The following is a 16,440-nucleotide window of genomic DNA, read 5'->3' as shown; positions in this document are numbered from 1 at the left end:
TCAAAATTTCTCCAGGTGGCCCCCAGTCCCATAAATTGTTAGAGATCTGGATTTACATCAGTGGGATTACACAAGATCAGCCAAATGTGCACATGCTGGAGGGAGAGGGGACAACACGGCACTTTAAAACTGGAGAGTATTTTTCATTTATAAATAGTTTACATTTTTGGATCCAGTGGCGGACAACCCGCTCAGTCTGTACTGAAACCAAAGAAATATCATGTGTGAGCACTAACCACAGTGTAGCAGAGATAATAAACAACAGACAGGCAGCCATATGCAATGAGGCTAGTGCTTTTGGTAGGGGAGGCAAATTAAAATGAAAAGAAACACCCAATTCAGCAACCCTCACACAGCTAAAGGCCCTATTAAATTTTAGAGGGACCCGTTTCTCCAAGTTAGGCTACAGGAGTAACCTCCACAAGGGAGCCACAGCTCCCTGCTGTTCTTCCCTGCTCCCAGCTGTACTAATGGTTTCAGCATCTCTCGGACCATCGCCTCAGCATTACAGAGGGTCCAAGTATCTGCAGCAAGAAGGGATAAAGTGATGTCCACGCGGTCACACAAAGCATGTGCATAACAGATCACGGGGTGGCATCCGAGTCCCAGGGCAAAACCCTGGGTTAATGTGCACAGGAGCAGTTCAGATTCTGATCCAAGACAGACCTGGTGCACTCTTCCAAATTACACATAGAAAATAACTACAAGAAACAGGAACCTAAAACACACTGTGCATCTTGCAACCACGTACCATGTTTTCACACCCCATGAGATTCCATTTGCAAACAGCTCATACTCAGCATCAGGCGAGTGAGGGCTGCTACGTGCAAAGCACCTGAAGTCTGCTGGGCTCCTTCAGAAGCCTCCAGCCTCATGGACTTAACTAGGAGAACTAACAGAGCTGGATTACAAACTTTCTACACCAGCCTCTGCTTTCACACCAAACTAAAACGAATGCTGACATCTGTCTTACCCATGCTTTTACAAATGTTTTCGATATTACATCAAACAATATCCTATATGCCACAGAAAAGACAAGTCTTAAAAGAAAGCAGGACAACTCTGTGCTTGCCAAGCAGAGGAACCTGAACTTGGAGCATCTCTATTGAAATCAGCCTGCCAAGACCAATCTGATGTGTTTTATTACTGCAAGGAATTCCACAAATATGCTGGTAACTTTTGAGCGTCAGTGTGGGTTCCTAGGTAGGAAAAAACCCTCCTTAAAATATGCACTTTCCGGATTTTGAAAACACTTACCAGATGTAAGAGAATTCACAGACATTTCATCTGCCATGACAAGTGTGTAGACACCAAATCTAGCTGAAGAGGCTGAGCACCCATCTCTGTCGTGAGTAAAAGACTACAGCCAGATATGCCTGGCTGAACAAAGGTTTGTTTTCAATTATATTTCAGATTCTTCTAACAATAACTGCATGGCATCTGGCACCAACACATCTGAGCCTTTGAAGTGGTTCTTGACTTCAGCGGGAAGAGGGGGGAGGGCAAAAAAGGGAATCAATCAGCAATTTCAGTCCAAGTCAAGCCTCTTCTCTGAAGAGAAAACGTTAACACCACAATCTCCCAGCACACCAGAAATGTGCTAGCAAAAACAAAAACAAAAAAAACCAAAAAACAAAACCCATATTTGGGTCAAAATAGCAACGGGTCTGCACTGGGGTTGCTGCTTTCTCCTTCAAAAACAAGGTAATGAGATACATGGGTCAATGTTCCCAGACACAGGAGCCTTCCTGCCTCCCAACACCTCCTCACGGCTGCCTCGGGTAGTGTGACACTCCGCATCCCCTTCCCTGTCACTCATGCTCACGCCTGTAATAAAACGCTCATGGGAAGAGACACCTAATGCCTAAACCCCAGCAACCAGCAAAAGCACAATTAAATCAGAACAGGAAGGCAGCAAGCAAAGCTTGCTGTCATGTTCCCCATTCAAAATGCCATTGCTGGCCACCCAGCCCCAGGGAAAAGGCAGCACTTCCACCTCCCTATTTCTGGGCAAAACCAGCAGCTCCCACTGAGCTCTTCCACAAAGACTCATCGTGAACGCACATGGAGCATCCACGACAGACCAGGACAGCAACACGTGGGTGCTGCAGGGTGTAAACTATGGGGTGCTGGTGACCACAAGACTGAATCACCTCTGGACATTTTCAGGAGAACATCCCCAGCAGGCTTAAGCAGGTTTGCAGTGCCTGCAGGTACACGAGCTGCCAACACCCTTGCTTCCCTTTCACCTAAGTCCATCTCTAGGTATCTAAAGATCTAGCCTTAAATGACATTGCTAGGATCACTGGGGAAGTCAGTGCAAGAGCAGGGCACCAAACCTCAGTTTTAAAATGTATATCTTCTTTATCTGGTTTGTTCAAATAAGCACAGCCATGGTTTAACAGCAACAAGGTGGCAGAGTGCAACAGCTCCCAAGACCAGGGATGGTGGCTTTGATTGGAATTGCCTTATTCATTTTCCCCAAGCCGTACCCAAGTCCTACCAACTCTTTTTGTTAGGTCAGGCAGTTTCTGGAAACATCTTCTGGCTCAAAACATTTGCAGAATTTCAAGAATCTGCTCCACAAATCTTGAGGCTGCTTTGTTCAGGAATGCTGACATGTGGGCAAAGGGAAACCAAAACGTTCCCTTGAATGCTGCAGAAAACTTTAAAGTCTGCCCAAGATGAAAAATGCAAGAGTCAAAACTCTGAAGGAAGTGTGGGGTTTCTGCTGCATTTCAAATATCTCCCCGAACACACTCTTCCAGCACGGGAACGTGGCCGTGCCAGGACTGCCTGCGTGCCTAGCAAGGCTGATGGCCTCCCCTCAAAGCAGGGCTGGAGTTAGGAATGAATAAATAAAACAGACTTTCAGATCAAGTTTTCTTGGCCTTTACAGAGATGATCACGCTGTGAAAAAGCTCTGGGCAGAGAGTCTCTTCTCCCCAGACAGGATCCACCCACTTCCCAATGCCTCCCCATCCACAAGCACCAAAGGGCAAGCATGTACTTGGTCTTCTGCTTGCACGGCCCCTGGGACAACTCTTGAGTTGTCCTCTGGAAACATCCATTGCATTCCACGGAACTGAGAAAACTAGACCTCCAGCTTTATCCATAAAGCCTCATATTTATAGGCTTACATTAGGTGAGACAGATCTCCACTGCTTCAATTACAGGACCATTTTCAGGCCAAGGAGTCTTGCTCAAGCCAGCAGTCTGCTGGGGGCTGCCAAAATAAAGCCCAGCTCCTCCTGTGACAATGCTGCATCGGCTTGTCATTTATTTCTGCCCCGCTACCCACCAAGTCCCAACAGACACCCAGACACCATGAGACGAGGGCTGGAGGGATGCTTTTGACTCCCGATTGCCAGGGTGCGGGACACCAGCATCACAGCACTGGGCCAAATGCAGATCAAAAGTGGAAAGCAACCACTACAGTAGGCTGGGCACGGGTCAAACAGCCGCATATTGCCCCAAAACCACCGTGAAATACTACACACAGAGGGGATATGGTTGGTTCACCTTAGCTCGAAACCCCTAGTTGGAGGTGGCCACAGAGAATGGCGAAGGAGCCAGCAACCGAAGGCCTGATGGAGGGAGCGGTGCTGGAGGGCTCCTTCCCGGCTTGTCCTCTGCCCTCGCTCTCCATGGATCCAGACCTAAACAGGCATCCTGCAACCCTCTCTCCCACATCACAGCAGTGCCAGGAGGAGGACTGGCTCTGATCCCCCGGGGCAGGCACGGCTGGGTGGCTCCGAAGCCATGCAAACAATCCAAGAGGGATTCTGCATTTCAAATCTAAAAAGCAGGAAAACCATCAAAAGGCATTTCAGCCGTGACAGACCATAACGTCCCTAAAACAGTTCAAGGCTCATCTCCAATCCACTCCCAATCCCACCCCAGTCCCACAAGGGCTGTTGCTGTTATTGTCTATCACACAGCAGCGTCAGGAAACTAACTTCCCAGGGGTCGGAAATTTTCCTGCTCCCAGCTGCAAACAGCACAGGGAGCCCGAAGGGAAGGACCGAGCAGCCTGGGGAGACGGAGGGCCAAAGGGAGATTTGAGGGATGATGCATCCTGCAACGGCGAGGCAGACGGTTTTATAACCGGCGGTCAGAATTACTCAGGAAACCATAGAGGAAGCAATTGGAAATTGTTGGACAGGGAAACTTCCCCATTTTGTTTCCAAATGTGCGGGCCCATAAGTCTGCGCTGAATTCCTCTTCTTTTAGCCATGCCTCTCACAAACAAAGCAACATTAATTAGCATGCAGCCCCAAAAATGTCCAGCTGCCGCCTCCTCCTCCCCAAAAAAAGGTGGATTCATGTTGTTTTGACTTTAAAAAAAATTTATGACAAGCCTAAATGGCTTAATCACACACAGCCTGTTCCCCAGCAAGCCCCATGCTGGCATTACGAGTTGCACACAGGGTGCTTGAAAACCTCGCCTTCAAGCTGGCTCAAGTATTCGCAGCTGGAGAGTGAAGCAAACAAAGTAAACAGCAGTAACCGGAGCCCAGCCGGCAGCCCGCGTACACCACCGGCTCATCGGCAGCACCGGGGCTGCCGAAAGGGACTGTCACCTGAGGACAGGGTGGGCAGGGGGGGCATGCAGGCAAGGTGTTGGAAAAAAGCTTGTGTAGTCTGAGTAAAAGGAAAGCCTGGGAGCTGGAGCAAGCCTGGGAGACACAGAGGGATGCGGCACAGTCCCAGTGTCCCTGCCAGCTGGAAGGACAGCTCTTCAGGCTCTTGTTAAACAGACCACAAAGTGGTAGCACTTGAGACACAAGTGCTAGGAACCATGAGAGAGAAACGCAGTAGTAAACAGCTTGGGCTGTGATTTGGCATCTCCCAAGGATGCTGCCCAGCTCTGCCTCCTCCCCATGCTTACTATAAAGCCCAGACCCCACGAGCGGCTGGAGCAGGCAGGAGCCCCCGGCAGCCATCCCTGCCCCACCGCAGCGCTGCCGGGGAGCAGGGAGACGCAGACACCCAGGGCCACTGCTTCCCACCCGCAGCCGATTGCTCAACATCCATCAGGCCACAAAGGCATCTTCTTCCTGGAAATGCTGTTCCAAGAGAGGAGCAGCCAGTCACCAAAAACGATTCCCAGCTGCGGCCATGGCAGTCGCAAGGGTTTGCTGCCTTGGACGAGACACTCCCCCACCGCATGGGTGGCATCACTTTATACACAAGGAACAACCATGCTGGTCCCCAAAGAGGCCAGGATTCGGGTGCTGCCTCCACAGCATCCCCTGCTTACAGAGCAATGGATGGGGTAACCCAGCACCAAACCTTCCACTCCTACCTACAGATATTAGCTATTGCCAGCACAATCCCAGCCAGACTCTGAAACCCTCCTTCACCGACCTCCTAACAGAGGTAAGCACAGCACTGGGCAGAGCCATGTCCCACAGCTGGGTCATCGTTATCTGCTTTTCCTGCAGGGATGGTTTAATGGCACCGCTCTCCCCCACGGAGATTCTCTGATGTCTCATATGGGATAATCTCACACTGCTTCCTTTCCCCTGGTGGGGGTACAGCCACCCTCCCCAGCCTGCTGCCTATGAGAGCGCTAAGCATTTCAAATTTGAGTTCACTCCTCAAATTGAAGTTGGCCAACAGCATCAAAAGCTCGGGGGGGGAAAGAGACACACACCATCACACAGCCTCCTTTCTCAGGAAACCTACGTAAAAAGCGGTACCTACCTCAAAGAGATTATTAAACGAGGGAGAAGCAAAGCCAACTGCTGTTTTAAGTAGACAGTATAAGCCAAATGCATCCTGTCAGATCTGTACAACTTTCTGTCCAAAGAGATTAACTCAAAGACCAGCACACATCTCTGCTGGTAAGGTCAGTAAGAATGAAACCAGAGCTCCTGGAAGGGGTTCAGCTCACCAAGAAGTCGAAAGCCAAGCAGCTTCACTGGGGAGCTGGACTCAGCCCCACAGAGATAAACAGATGCATTTACTAAAACTGCAGGAGCTGAAGTGAGTCCCGCATGCATCCATCCCTGCAGACCAGAGAGGCAGGCTGCCAGCTCCATGTTCGACCGGCAACAAACCAAGTGACACCACTCAAGATGAAAGTGCTCAGAAACGGGGTGAAGCCTCAGCTCCGCAGACCTCCTCCCAAACCAGAAAACTTCTCCTTGCCTGCTCATGCAGCAGAGGTGGAGTCCGCCTATGCACCATTTTATCATCTTCATCAAACTATGTTCTAACCTACTGCAACAGGAAAAGTTCATTCATCCACTCTTACAAACAGATTCATCCAAACCCCTTAACTTCATCAATCTCAACAGCTTTTGGGTGGTCACCGTCTCCATAACAAAGGAAAGTGGGAAGGAGGATATACAAGAGGTTTACAACCATGTGAAATAATAAAGCCAGCACAACTCTCACAAATGCTTCCAAATCAGAGGTCTAAAAATACACACTATCTTATTTACTGATTTAATGCAGAATGTGTGCCCTACTCCAGAAATAATCCAAAGGTGTTTGAAAGCCAAGAATTCTGACTTAGACGACTTGTTTAAGGAGGAAAAAGGAGGAACAGAGCTGTTTATAGACTAGCGTAGATAGGAACAGCACAAAAATATGCTTAGCAAAGGAAAAATGGAAAGTATTATGACACCTTTCAAAATAAAACATCATATGGTTTGTTTAAATCTCCTAAAACAAGACAAGTCTCCCCGTTTTGCCAAAACAAACGAAATACAAGTGCAGATGCGAGTCTGCCTCCTGGTTCAGAAGACGACAAAAGTTCATGGTGAGTTACACAGACAAACAGAGCACGGGATGCTCTCCTGGCTCACCAGCAAGGCCAGACCACAAGCAGCAAAGAGACAAGCACCAGCCAACCGCCCTGTGTCAGCAGCACTTGGCATTTCTGCACTACCCATGCCCGTCATCGCCAGAGAGGTGCGGGAGTGATGAAGTAAATGGGCATGAGAGAAGGGGAAGAGGGTGGGGAACATTCAGGTGCCAACTAGATCATCAAGAGATACCTCCTCACCCCTTGCAAATAACAGAGAGGTCACTGCTGACATGGGCTACGCGTGCATCCCTGCCGTACTCCCCATCCCCATGTCTCCTTGGGGCTGCAAAGCCCGGTGAGAAAGTAAGAAATCCTGTGGCTCCATGCACCTTCCAGCTCCAACTCAAAGCAACCACCTTGTGCTGGGGAAGAGCCAAATTTGGGTTGCCTGCTCACGGACCGGGCTGCTGCAGGAACATCCCACGCTGTCCAGATTGCTAGAGGATATTTTTTTTTTAGGTCTGTGCTAAAGGGAGGCTTCTGGTGCTTTTTCACAGTTCTCAAACCTGGGTGGACCACAGCTGACCGAGGCACAGCAAAAAGCAAGCAAAGGCTGTTTGGGGCTGCTCCCCAGGCAGTGGTGGTGGAGAGCAAGCTCCAGCCTCCCCCCACGCACGCAGCGGAGGAAGGAGAGGCACCAGTGTTTGGACAACTGGAACACATTTAGGGGGTGATTTTTCACAGGGCCTCCAGCCAGGCTGTTTCCTACGATAGCCGTTTTATTATCCATGATACAATCCGCAGACCAGCAGCTCCCCCATCCACGAGGTCTCCCACCGCTCCACTCCTATGGGGACGTCACCCACATCGAGCCCCACCAATGGGACACCTCCAGCATCGCATCCTTAAATGCAAGCAGCAGACAACACCCAGCAAACCTGCCACCTCCATCTGAATATCTTCCACCAAGCCCTCAGCATATCCAGTTCAATACCTTCAATCCCAGTACCCATCTGTACTGGTGATCAAACAGCACCAGCCAAGCACTGCCACGCGTGCTGCAAGCACCGGCCCACTGGCCAGCCGTCACTTTAGAAGTATTTTTTAGATGATAGATAACATAGAAAACCTGTGTTTATATTGGCGCACGGCAGGCTAAAACAGACTTTAAGTGCGGTTATAAAACAGCCCAGTCTACGCCGGCTAGGCAAAATGTGTTTTGAGCTTGCAGGGCAGTATTTGGAGGGAGGCTCTTTAGTAGCTGGTGTTGATGGAAAGCTCTCCAGGACAGAGGAATACTCACAGCACCAAAAGACAACGGAGTCCCATCCTGTGAGGTGCCCATCACAAAAGCACAGGCTTTGGGCAACCAGGGAGAGACACATCGATGGTGAGGATGGATCCATGTCCCTGTGTGTGGGGAAGCAGCACAGCCCCAACTTGGCATTTTGCACCTCTCATTTTCTTCTTGCACCTGAGGGCTTGTCCTGCCTTCCTGCAGACAGCAAAAAACTGCCAGCTGGAGGAGATGGCCTAGGAAAAAAGCATCTTATTTCAAGATTTCACAGCCAAATTCCCACTGAACTCGAGGGTTGTGTTTTCTAATCTGAAAGGATTAACCTAAAAACAGGTGCCCTGAACAAAAGGGAAACGTTTGCGATACACACCCTGTATAGGTGAGCAGGGTTTACAAGAAATGCATTTAAGACTGCACCTCTGCAGATTTCCAAAATTAATGTGACTGCCCCAGGGTGTCCAACGAAGACACCAAAGAAAAATTCACAAACAACAGTTACTGCCTCATTTTAAGCAGCAATATCAAGACCACCTAACCTCCCTCCCACCCCAAAAAGACAAATTCTCTTGCACACAAAACTTTAGCTCCAGAGCAAAGCTTTAGACCGCTAAGGCATTTTTAAATGCAACTTGTGCATGACACTGGAGTATGTGTTTTATAAACCTGTAGCTCTGTGTAAAGCTGTTCAATTGTGAAGGGCCTCTAATACTTCTCCTGCTGAAATCCATGCAAAGCCACTGCAGCAAACTACAAAACTGCTGTGACAAGCACAGATAACCAACTATCCTGCCTGCAGACCCAGCATGGTTAACATTAATAAAAACTAGGCAGATGGCTACCGTTTGAGACCCATCTTTCAATTCTTGCTCAAACTGAAAATGCAACCATGCAGAAGTAAACCATGCTCCTGGAATTGGATGTGACATGTCATCAGGTCTTGAGAGGTGCCCCCAAAATAGCAGGGCCTGCTTCTAGACTTGTCCAAAATTATACGGTTGTGGCTTGGGAGACAGCATGCTGAAAATATAATAAGGGAGCATAACATATTACATATGTTGTGGTCCTGCTCCGAAACTGGAAGAGGCGAGGGTTGAAGGACTTTTGGGCTGCAGTGCAGGACTTGGTTAACTATTAATGGATGACTCAGCTACAATAATAATAGGTATTTCGTGTTGTGCGCTAGCACAACGGCATCCTGGTCCTTGACTTGGGTCCCTAGGCACAGCAGGAAAAAAAATACTTTGTAGCACATCATTTAATAGCTGGACATACCAGGAAATATGAAGGAAGGTTTATTCACCCTTTGTTTCTTCCTGCAGCCTCACACTCTGCTCCTTCCTTCACATGCCACTAAAAACCAGCAAGGGACTTCAGAGAAGAGCTGCCGGTGGGTGCCCAGCATCCCAGGCTTGCATGAAACCACAACCCAGACCAAAGAGCTATGTTTTTTCCCTGTTACTCACCAAAGCAGTGCTCTATGTTAAATCACTCCCCTCGCCCTGAACGAGGTGCTAATTCCTGCCCAGCCCTGGTCCTGCAGAGCTGATGAATCTGGAGCCTGGATTTTCTGCAGATGGCTCTTCCCAACAGCATTAGCCTAAATTATCTCTACTCCATTCATCCATATGACCCCAGCTCCACATTGCAAAACAAGGGAGTCACACTGGGCGATTAGGTTAGCAGCACAAAATGATTATGTTAAAAAGCTGATGAGCTGAGCTAACTCAATCCAAGGTGTCTCGCGGGGCAGACAACAAGATCAATTAAAAGCCCTGCAGCCCTAATTGAGAGTTTCTGGGTGCGGCTGACATACAAGTCAGGGACAATACACAAGTTCTCATCAGAGCTACTAAGGAATGAAAGCCATCATCCCATTTTGCAGCCACTCAAACTTCAAGACACAACTTTAACCCCTCTTCATCAGATCAAAGCAACCAGAAACCAAAGGCAGGCACTGCCTGGGCACGGCCAGGGACTCCTGGCACTCACCAATTCCCAGCTGCCCTGCAGAGCCAGTGGGAGCTGCACATACGTTCAGGACCCATATATGCACAGAGCCAGGAAGGTGTTTCTGCAGCACCTGGGGGAGTGCCTCAACATGAAGCCACCTTGAACCCTTCCAGCACACTCTGCTAAAGCTGCACACTGGGGAGCATCCTTCCAGTGCTCTAGGACTTCCCTGCGCCAGGTGGAGTTCACGCTAACTAAAGCCCCATCTCAGCAAAGTGCTTCTGCATCTGCCTAAATCCCCATCAGAGACAAGACTCCAGCACCGGCTTAACTTTAAGCAGGGATGTTAAATCTCACCCAATGCTCAAGGAAGCATTTAAGTACCTGAAGTGCTTTGTTGAAGTGTCTGGGCTCCCAAACATATCGGTTTACCACGTCTAGCCTCTTGATGCCAGTAAGCAAAGGGAGAAGGCAGTCAACCTCACATTTGCTCCTTCATCCCTTAAACTTCGAGTAGAAACTCCTGCAAGGCTCAGCCACCCCCAAACCTTACATCCACAGAACTGTAGAGCAGTTTGCACAAGCAAAGGAAAAAAAAATATTAAGCTGTATCTAACACAATAATGCTTGATTTTCCTTGAGAACAATTGATGGTGTGTTCGTCTTTTCGGCTGCCTACTGAGATGCTCGTTCCCCTGCCCTGGGAAATTTTCCCTCTGCAGCTCCTCCTCCCCCAGCTCCCAGACCGTCCATTCTCCCCTTTTCAAACTGCACCCATTGTAAATGGCACTGAATATTAACACAGCCCATTGAGCACTTGCTCCTTTTGTATGGGACCCCTGCGTTTCAAATTGCAGTCACTGTAGAGAGGAAAAGCCTCGAAGTGATTAAATGCCATGAAGTTTCTCAAAAGGAGAGAGGAATATGCAGAGGAGGCCGAGGGGGTCCTAGAGCCTTTCACTTGAAGCCAGGGGCTTCTGCAAGAGCCAGAAAGGCTTCTTGGTGGGGGCATTTTATCCCATTCAGGCTTCATTATGAATCTCAGATGTACTTCTAATCCTAGTCTGATTGAGGTAATTTCTGCCCCAGCTGTGGCTCAGTCAGGGATTAAGATGAGAAGACCAGACAGCAGTTGCAAAGGGCTTGCTGTTAACTGCTGTTCTCCAGTGAGCACCAATAAATATCGCAGCATGCTGAGGGTGGTCAGCGAATCCACCGACACATGTTCACACAGGAAGAGTGGATTTATTTGCAAGCACGTGTATTTATTTGTGCACAAGCAGCAGGCTCGGACAGGCACTGCTTTGCAAGGAAAGGCTTTGCTCTTACCCCACCAGGACCAAGCTCCAGAGCAGCAAATGCAAGCCTGTAGGGTGCAGAGCCATCCTGCAGCCCCAGGGCTGGAAACCTTCCCTGAGCAAGGCCACTGCTGAGGACGATGCTCCAGGAAGCACCAAACCCAACTGTGTCATCGTAAATTGAGCAGGATTTCTTTTACAAGCACCACCAGCTCCCACCACTGTCCCACTTGAGCAGGAAACCTTCCTTGGACTACCAACCCAGGAAGAAGCCACTGGCTTTGCAGAATTTCTTTGGGTTTCCACTCCCTTTCCCCAGGAGGAACGAGAGAGACCGGCCACCTGCACCAATCCACGTCCCCTTCTCCCAAACCATCCTTCCGAGCCCAGCGGCCCCCCGCGCTGCCGGCACACGGTGAGGGCTCTGCAGCTGCACAGGGCCAGGCACCGCGAGCCTGGGGTGACGATTACTTAATCTTTGTTCCATTATTTCAGCAGGGCTGGAAGTAGGACATGCAGGGGAGGAATTGCCAGCAGCATTCCCCACTCCCGGCAGCATCAGCAGGAGAGTCCGTCACACGCCCCCCCTTTCTCTTGCAGCATCTGTAGAGGAGTATGAGTTACTCCGGACCCCAAGAGCAACTAATATCCATCTCCAGAGAGCACCATGCACACAGGCAGTGGCACAGCAAGTTTTTTGCAGAGCCCCACTCTGCTCTACCAAGTAAGCAAAGAAGCTACCCTAACATGCGAGAGCAGAGCAACAAGACCTGACACATTAAAACCCCAGTTTAGCAAGAAATTTAAGCTAATAGGTCATTTTGAGCACAACCATTCAGTTTCATTGCCTTCAACAAAATCTTTGTATCCATATACTTGAGCACAGCAAGAGTCCGCTCCTGACTCCAAGTTCAAATGCACTTCCAGGCCCTAAAACCAGGCACCCACAGGATTTTCAAAAGCATCCAGACGCTTTGCCCAGCTCTCTCCAGAGAGCAGCAACACTGTGCAAACAGCCAACATCCATGCAGCTGGTGCCTCAGGGCAACTTACCCATATAGCCAAACCCCAGAACCTCCCTGGAAAACCGAGAGCAGCTCTTAGCCCAGCTCTCCTGGGCACTTGAGGACTCTGCCTTGTTCTCAGACATGCCAGGCACATACTGACCCAGAGGCAGAACGGTCCGTGCAGATGCCCAGTATCCCAAGAAAACTTTCCCTAGTCATTTGAGTCAAAAAAAACATACGACACATCTGTTTAAAATAAAACCTACCTTTCCTCCAGACCATACCAGCAATGAATTAGCTATCCAACCGCACTTCCACAGCCCCGAAGCCTTCTCACCATTAAAGTCTGTACCCCAAACACTATTGCTTTATCACTAAAAAGGAAGAAAAAGCCCACCCTCTCTCTCATACATGATGCCTAGAAGAAATCTCTCTTCTACCACTCCTCAAAAATTAAGATGCACAGAGAGAGAGAAACAGAGGATGCAGGGGATGCGCCATGTCACCAACACTGCTGGAGCCCTGCACCCGGCTTTTCTGGGCACAAAGCATTTTGTACTCATGCTCGGCCCTAAAGTTTATGCCACATATTACACTCTAATGTAAAGGGAAACTTCAGACTTAAGCACCAAAAGACATGAAGCATCTCCAGCAGCTTCAAAGTGAGAACACTGCAAAGGGGTCCTGCACAGCAACTGCCCGGAAGAGTTTGATTCTCGCGGCATCCCCCACGCACCAGGGACTTTTCACAACCACAGAGCTCGCAGCAGTTGGGTGCTGCAGCTCCTGCGAGGACAGTATGGGTCACGTCAGAGTGTTGCAATGTGCCTTACACAGAGCTGCTCAGCCAGCAAGTCCTGCACGCTTCTATAACTGGCATGCAGTACTGAGCTGCCCGTTGCTTTTAAGGAAAAAAAAGCCCACACATCTGTGCCACGCTGCATTAACTGTGAGCAACTGCAGTCCACCAGCCCTTCTGCACATCAGTTATGCCTTCTGAAAGCTAGGGAGAAAAATTACAACTCCAAGCTCTACTGCCAAAAGAGAAATAACAATAGTTTCAAAATATCCCAATGCTTTTCCTCAGTACTGATAGTCCTGTTGACAAAATACGCGGCACGATTAAGTCTGTTCCAGAACCCTCCCCAGTGTGCCGAGCCACATTTCCAACCCTACAAACAAAAGCTTTATCTCCAACACACTGAAAACTGACTCCAAGCACTGCTTCAGCATTGTGGCACTCATTAGGAATAAAAGATAAACTGCTAAGGAGGGATTTTTCAATAGCACTTTAATGAAGTTAAAGCACAGCCACCACGAGTCACTGAAAACAGGATTTATCTTGTCTCCCATTAGTGATCGAACATGCCCAAGCTTATCACCCCAGGGATGCAGGGCTCCAACATTGCCAATCTCACCCCAATTTACAGCCCGGGGACCCGCACCCCCAGGCTGCGTGGCTACAGCAGCCTGGGGTCACTGCAAACCATTTGCCTTCTATTACTTTAAAAGGGCACGTTAAAAAAAACAAAACAAAACAAACAAAAAGCAACAGAGATAGTTGCTTAGAGGTAACTTTTCCCCAACACATGGTGGTTCTACAGAGGACATTAAACAACTACTAAAAAAAAGAGTTAGCAAGTCTCTGCACCAGAAATTAGCATTTATGATCCTACCAAGCATGAAAAACATGCTTCAGCTTTGTGTCCCTAACCTGAAATAAGCTATTTAAGTGATTTTTAGTGAGTAGAAACAATGTTACTTCAAAAACTAAAGTACTTGCAATAGCTTAAGTGTCTGCTTTTTCTATTAGCTATGGAGAAAGAAAAAAACCTTCATTTCACATTGTCAGATATGAAAGCCATCACAAATTTCTACTTTAGCTAATTTTTTGGTTAGTTTAGAATTTACAAAGTTACAAACCATATGTTGTCTAAGTGGTTAAAAGATCAACAGCCCACAGGTCCGTAGCAATAGATTTATACGTGCTATTACTTCACCAATAAAATTCAAACTGAACTCAAGACACTCAAAAATCTGTTCCATATGAAAAAGACACTCCTGGGTATTAGCACTCCTGAAAAAAACACAACAATAAATTTCTTCAGACTGGGCTATTAATGCATTTCTCTGCATGAACAAAGATACACTGTCCTAATTTAAGAGGTGCACGGGGATGCTGGAATTATGCTGAGAAGACTAAAAACTTGCTCTGAAAGGTGCCCAAGGCTGAAGGAAGGATCCTTCAGAGCACACAGCAACAGGTGAATGGGATAAGTCAAGGTTTTAATGCAGAGGCCACACATTCCTCTCGGTACAACACCCGATAATTTCATGTAAAACAAGGCATTTCTGCAGCCAAAAGTGAATAATACCAGGAGAACCTGACAAACCTCTAATAATTCTTCTTAATAAGGAGCTGGACGATCTCCAGCAACACTTCAGTGACCGTTCTCTCTCCTGGCAGAGCTGAAGAGTATCTATTACAACCAGGGGTTTTATAGATTCAATAATCTATAAATCTGTTCAAACAGCAGAAAGGCCCAGCAACAGCAGCTCTCAGACACTTTTCCCTCTCCCTTTCTAGGTCCTTATTTCCCCAAGGTTAGCTGACAGTCAACGACACTGATTTTTACAAGTTTATGAGCACACACGCACGCATACCATCAGTCCTCCTGCACTGTCACTGTCCAATGAATTGAGCTGTCAAAGCCGAGAGCACGCTTCCCCCTTCCCCGAATCTCCCGTGCTTCACGTGTCTGATGTTGTATTTCAGATCTTACCGGGTCAGAGCAGCGGTTGCACAACCAGAGCACACTCACTGCGCTTTACGGGAAACAGCAATCACGCTGTCCTGCACTTGGGCATGTACCTGAACACTTTAAAACACCCGTTGAGGGGTAAACAACAAAAAAAAAGCAGCAGCACTGTTTTAATCACCAGGTGCTGGGTTATAAGCTCAGCTACCATCCAGGGCATACGATACGCTGCAGGTTAATAACTTTGCTAGATGAACAAGTACTGAGGGAATCACAGCCAGCCACGCAGCTTTTATTGGAAAGCAACACCTGGTTGGTTTTTTTTCTTGAAACAGCCCAACAAGCACTGCAAGACCCCGCGACTCTCGTTCCGACTCACGCTCCCTACCTCACCGGCCTTCACACCTGAACCGTTGGCAGCTCCGAACGTCCGAAGGGAGAGCGCGGCCCCGGCGCTGGGCTCCAACGTTTCGGCAACCGGGCGCGATGCCGGTTTGCAGCACCAAGGCCCGGGCTTTGGGATGGATCTCCTAATAAGGATTCGGGAGCCCAAGCTGGCCGTTATCTCCAGCAGATTCCCATCGTTAGAGGAGACCAAACCCGCTCCCGGCTCTTCTTTCCTCCGAGACACCGGTACGGAGGAGAGGGAGAGCCCGCCCAGCAGCCCCCCGCTCCGCTCAACCGGGACCCGCATCGCCCCCCGCCCCGGGTGGGAGCCAGAGGAGCCACCGGATCAGCGGAGAAGTTTCACACCGCGCAGCTCAGCGCCTACAAGTCTTTAAAAAACACAAACCTGAGGGATTTTTTTTTTTTTGCGGGGGGGGGTGTAGAGATATTTTGTTTGTTTTACAACCCCTCCCCGCCCCACTGCTCCCAGCGGAGCGGGGCTGCCCAAACCCCCAACCCCTCGCACCCCCACCCCGGGTCCCCCCTCCCCAGAGCGATGGGGACCCCCGCCCGGTACTCACACATGCCGCGGCCAGCAGGGCAGGTCCCGGGGCAGGGCGGGCAGCTCCAGCCCGCCGCAGTTCAGCAGCTCCCCGCCGCAGGCGCAGCCTCCGGCGGCGGCGGCCGAGCCCAGCAGCCCCAGCAGCAGCAGCGCCGCCGCCGCCGCCCCGCCGCCCGCCCGTGACGGCACCGCCATTTTGTATCCGGCACCGGGGAAGGTCCGAGGCGGCAGGAGGCGGCAGGAGCGGCAGCGGTAAAGCCGCGGGGCCCCGCGAGCGCTCAGCGCCGCTCCGCCGCCCGCAGCATCGTCTCGGTCGCCGGCGGCGGCGGCGGCGCGGCGTGGCCCCGCGGGACGATCACGGCACCGGCATCCACCCGCCAGCGGGCGGGCACCGCCGGGCGGGTCGGGTCGGGTCGGGTC

At 49.7% G+C, this 16,440-nt stretch overlaps 1 protein-coding gene across 1 annotated transcript in view; it reads right to left on the bottom strand.

Moving 5' to 3' along the window:
- Nucleotides 1-16,440, bottom strand: part of LRIG1 (leucine rich repeats and immunoglobulin like domains 1) — a 95,552-nt gene that overhangs the window by 78,859 nt on the left and 253 nt on the right. Inside the window, 2 exon segments of the mRNA XM_075052972.1 lie at nt 16,040-16,359; nt 16,362-16,439. Of these exon segments, the coding sequence (XP_074909073.1) occupies nt 16,040-16,359; nt 16,362-16,439 (398 nt within the window).

This window comes from Buteo buteo, chromosome 21 (genome assembly GCF_964188355.1).
Source record: "Buteo buteo chromosome 21, bButBut1.hap1.1, whole genome shotgun sequence".
Taxonomy (NCBI): domain Eukaryota; kingdom Metazoa; phylum Chordata; class Aves; order Accipitriformes; family Accipitridae; genus Buteo; species Buteo buteo.
Note: the sequence above shows the minus strand (reverse complement) of the source record. Positions and strands in the feature narration are given on the sequence as shown.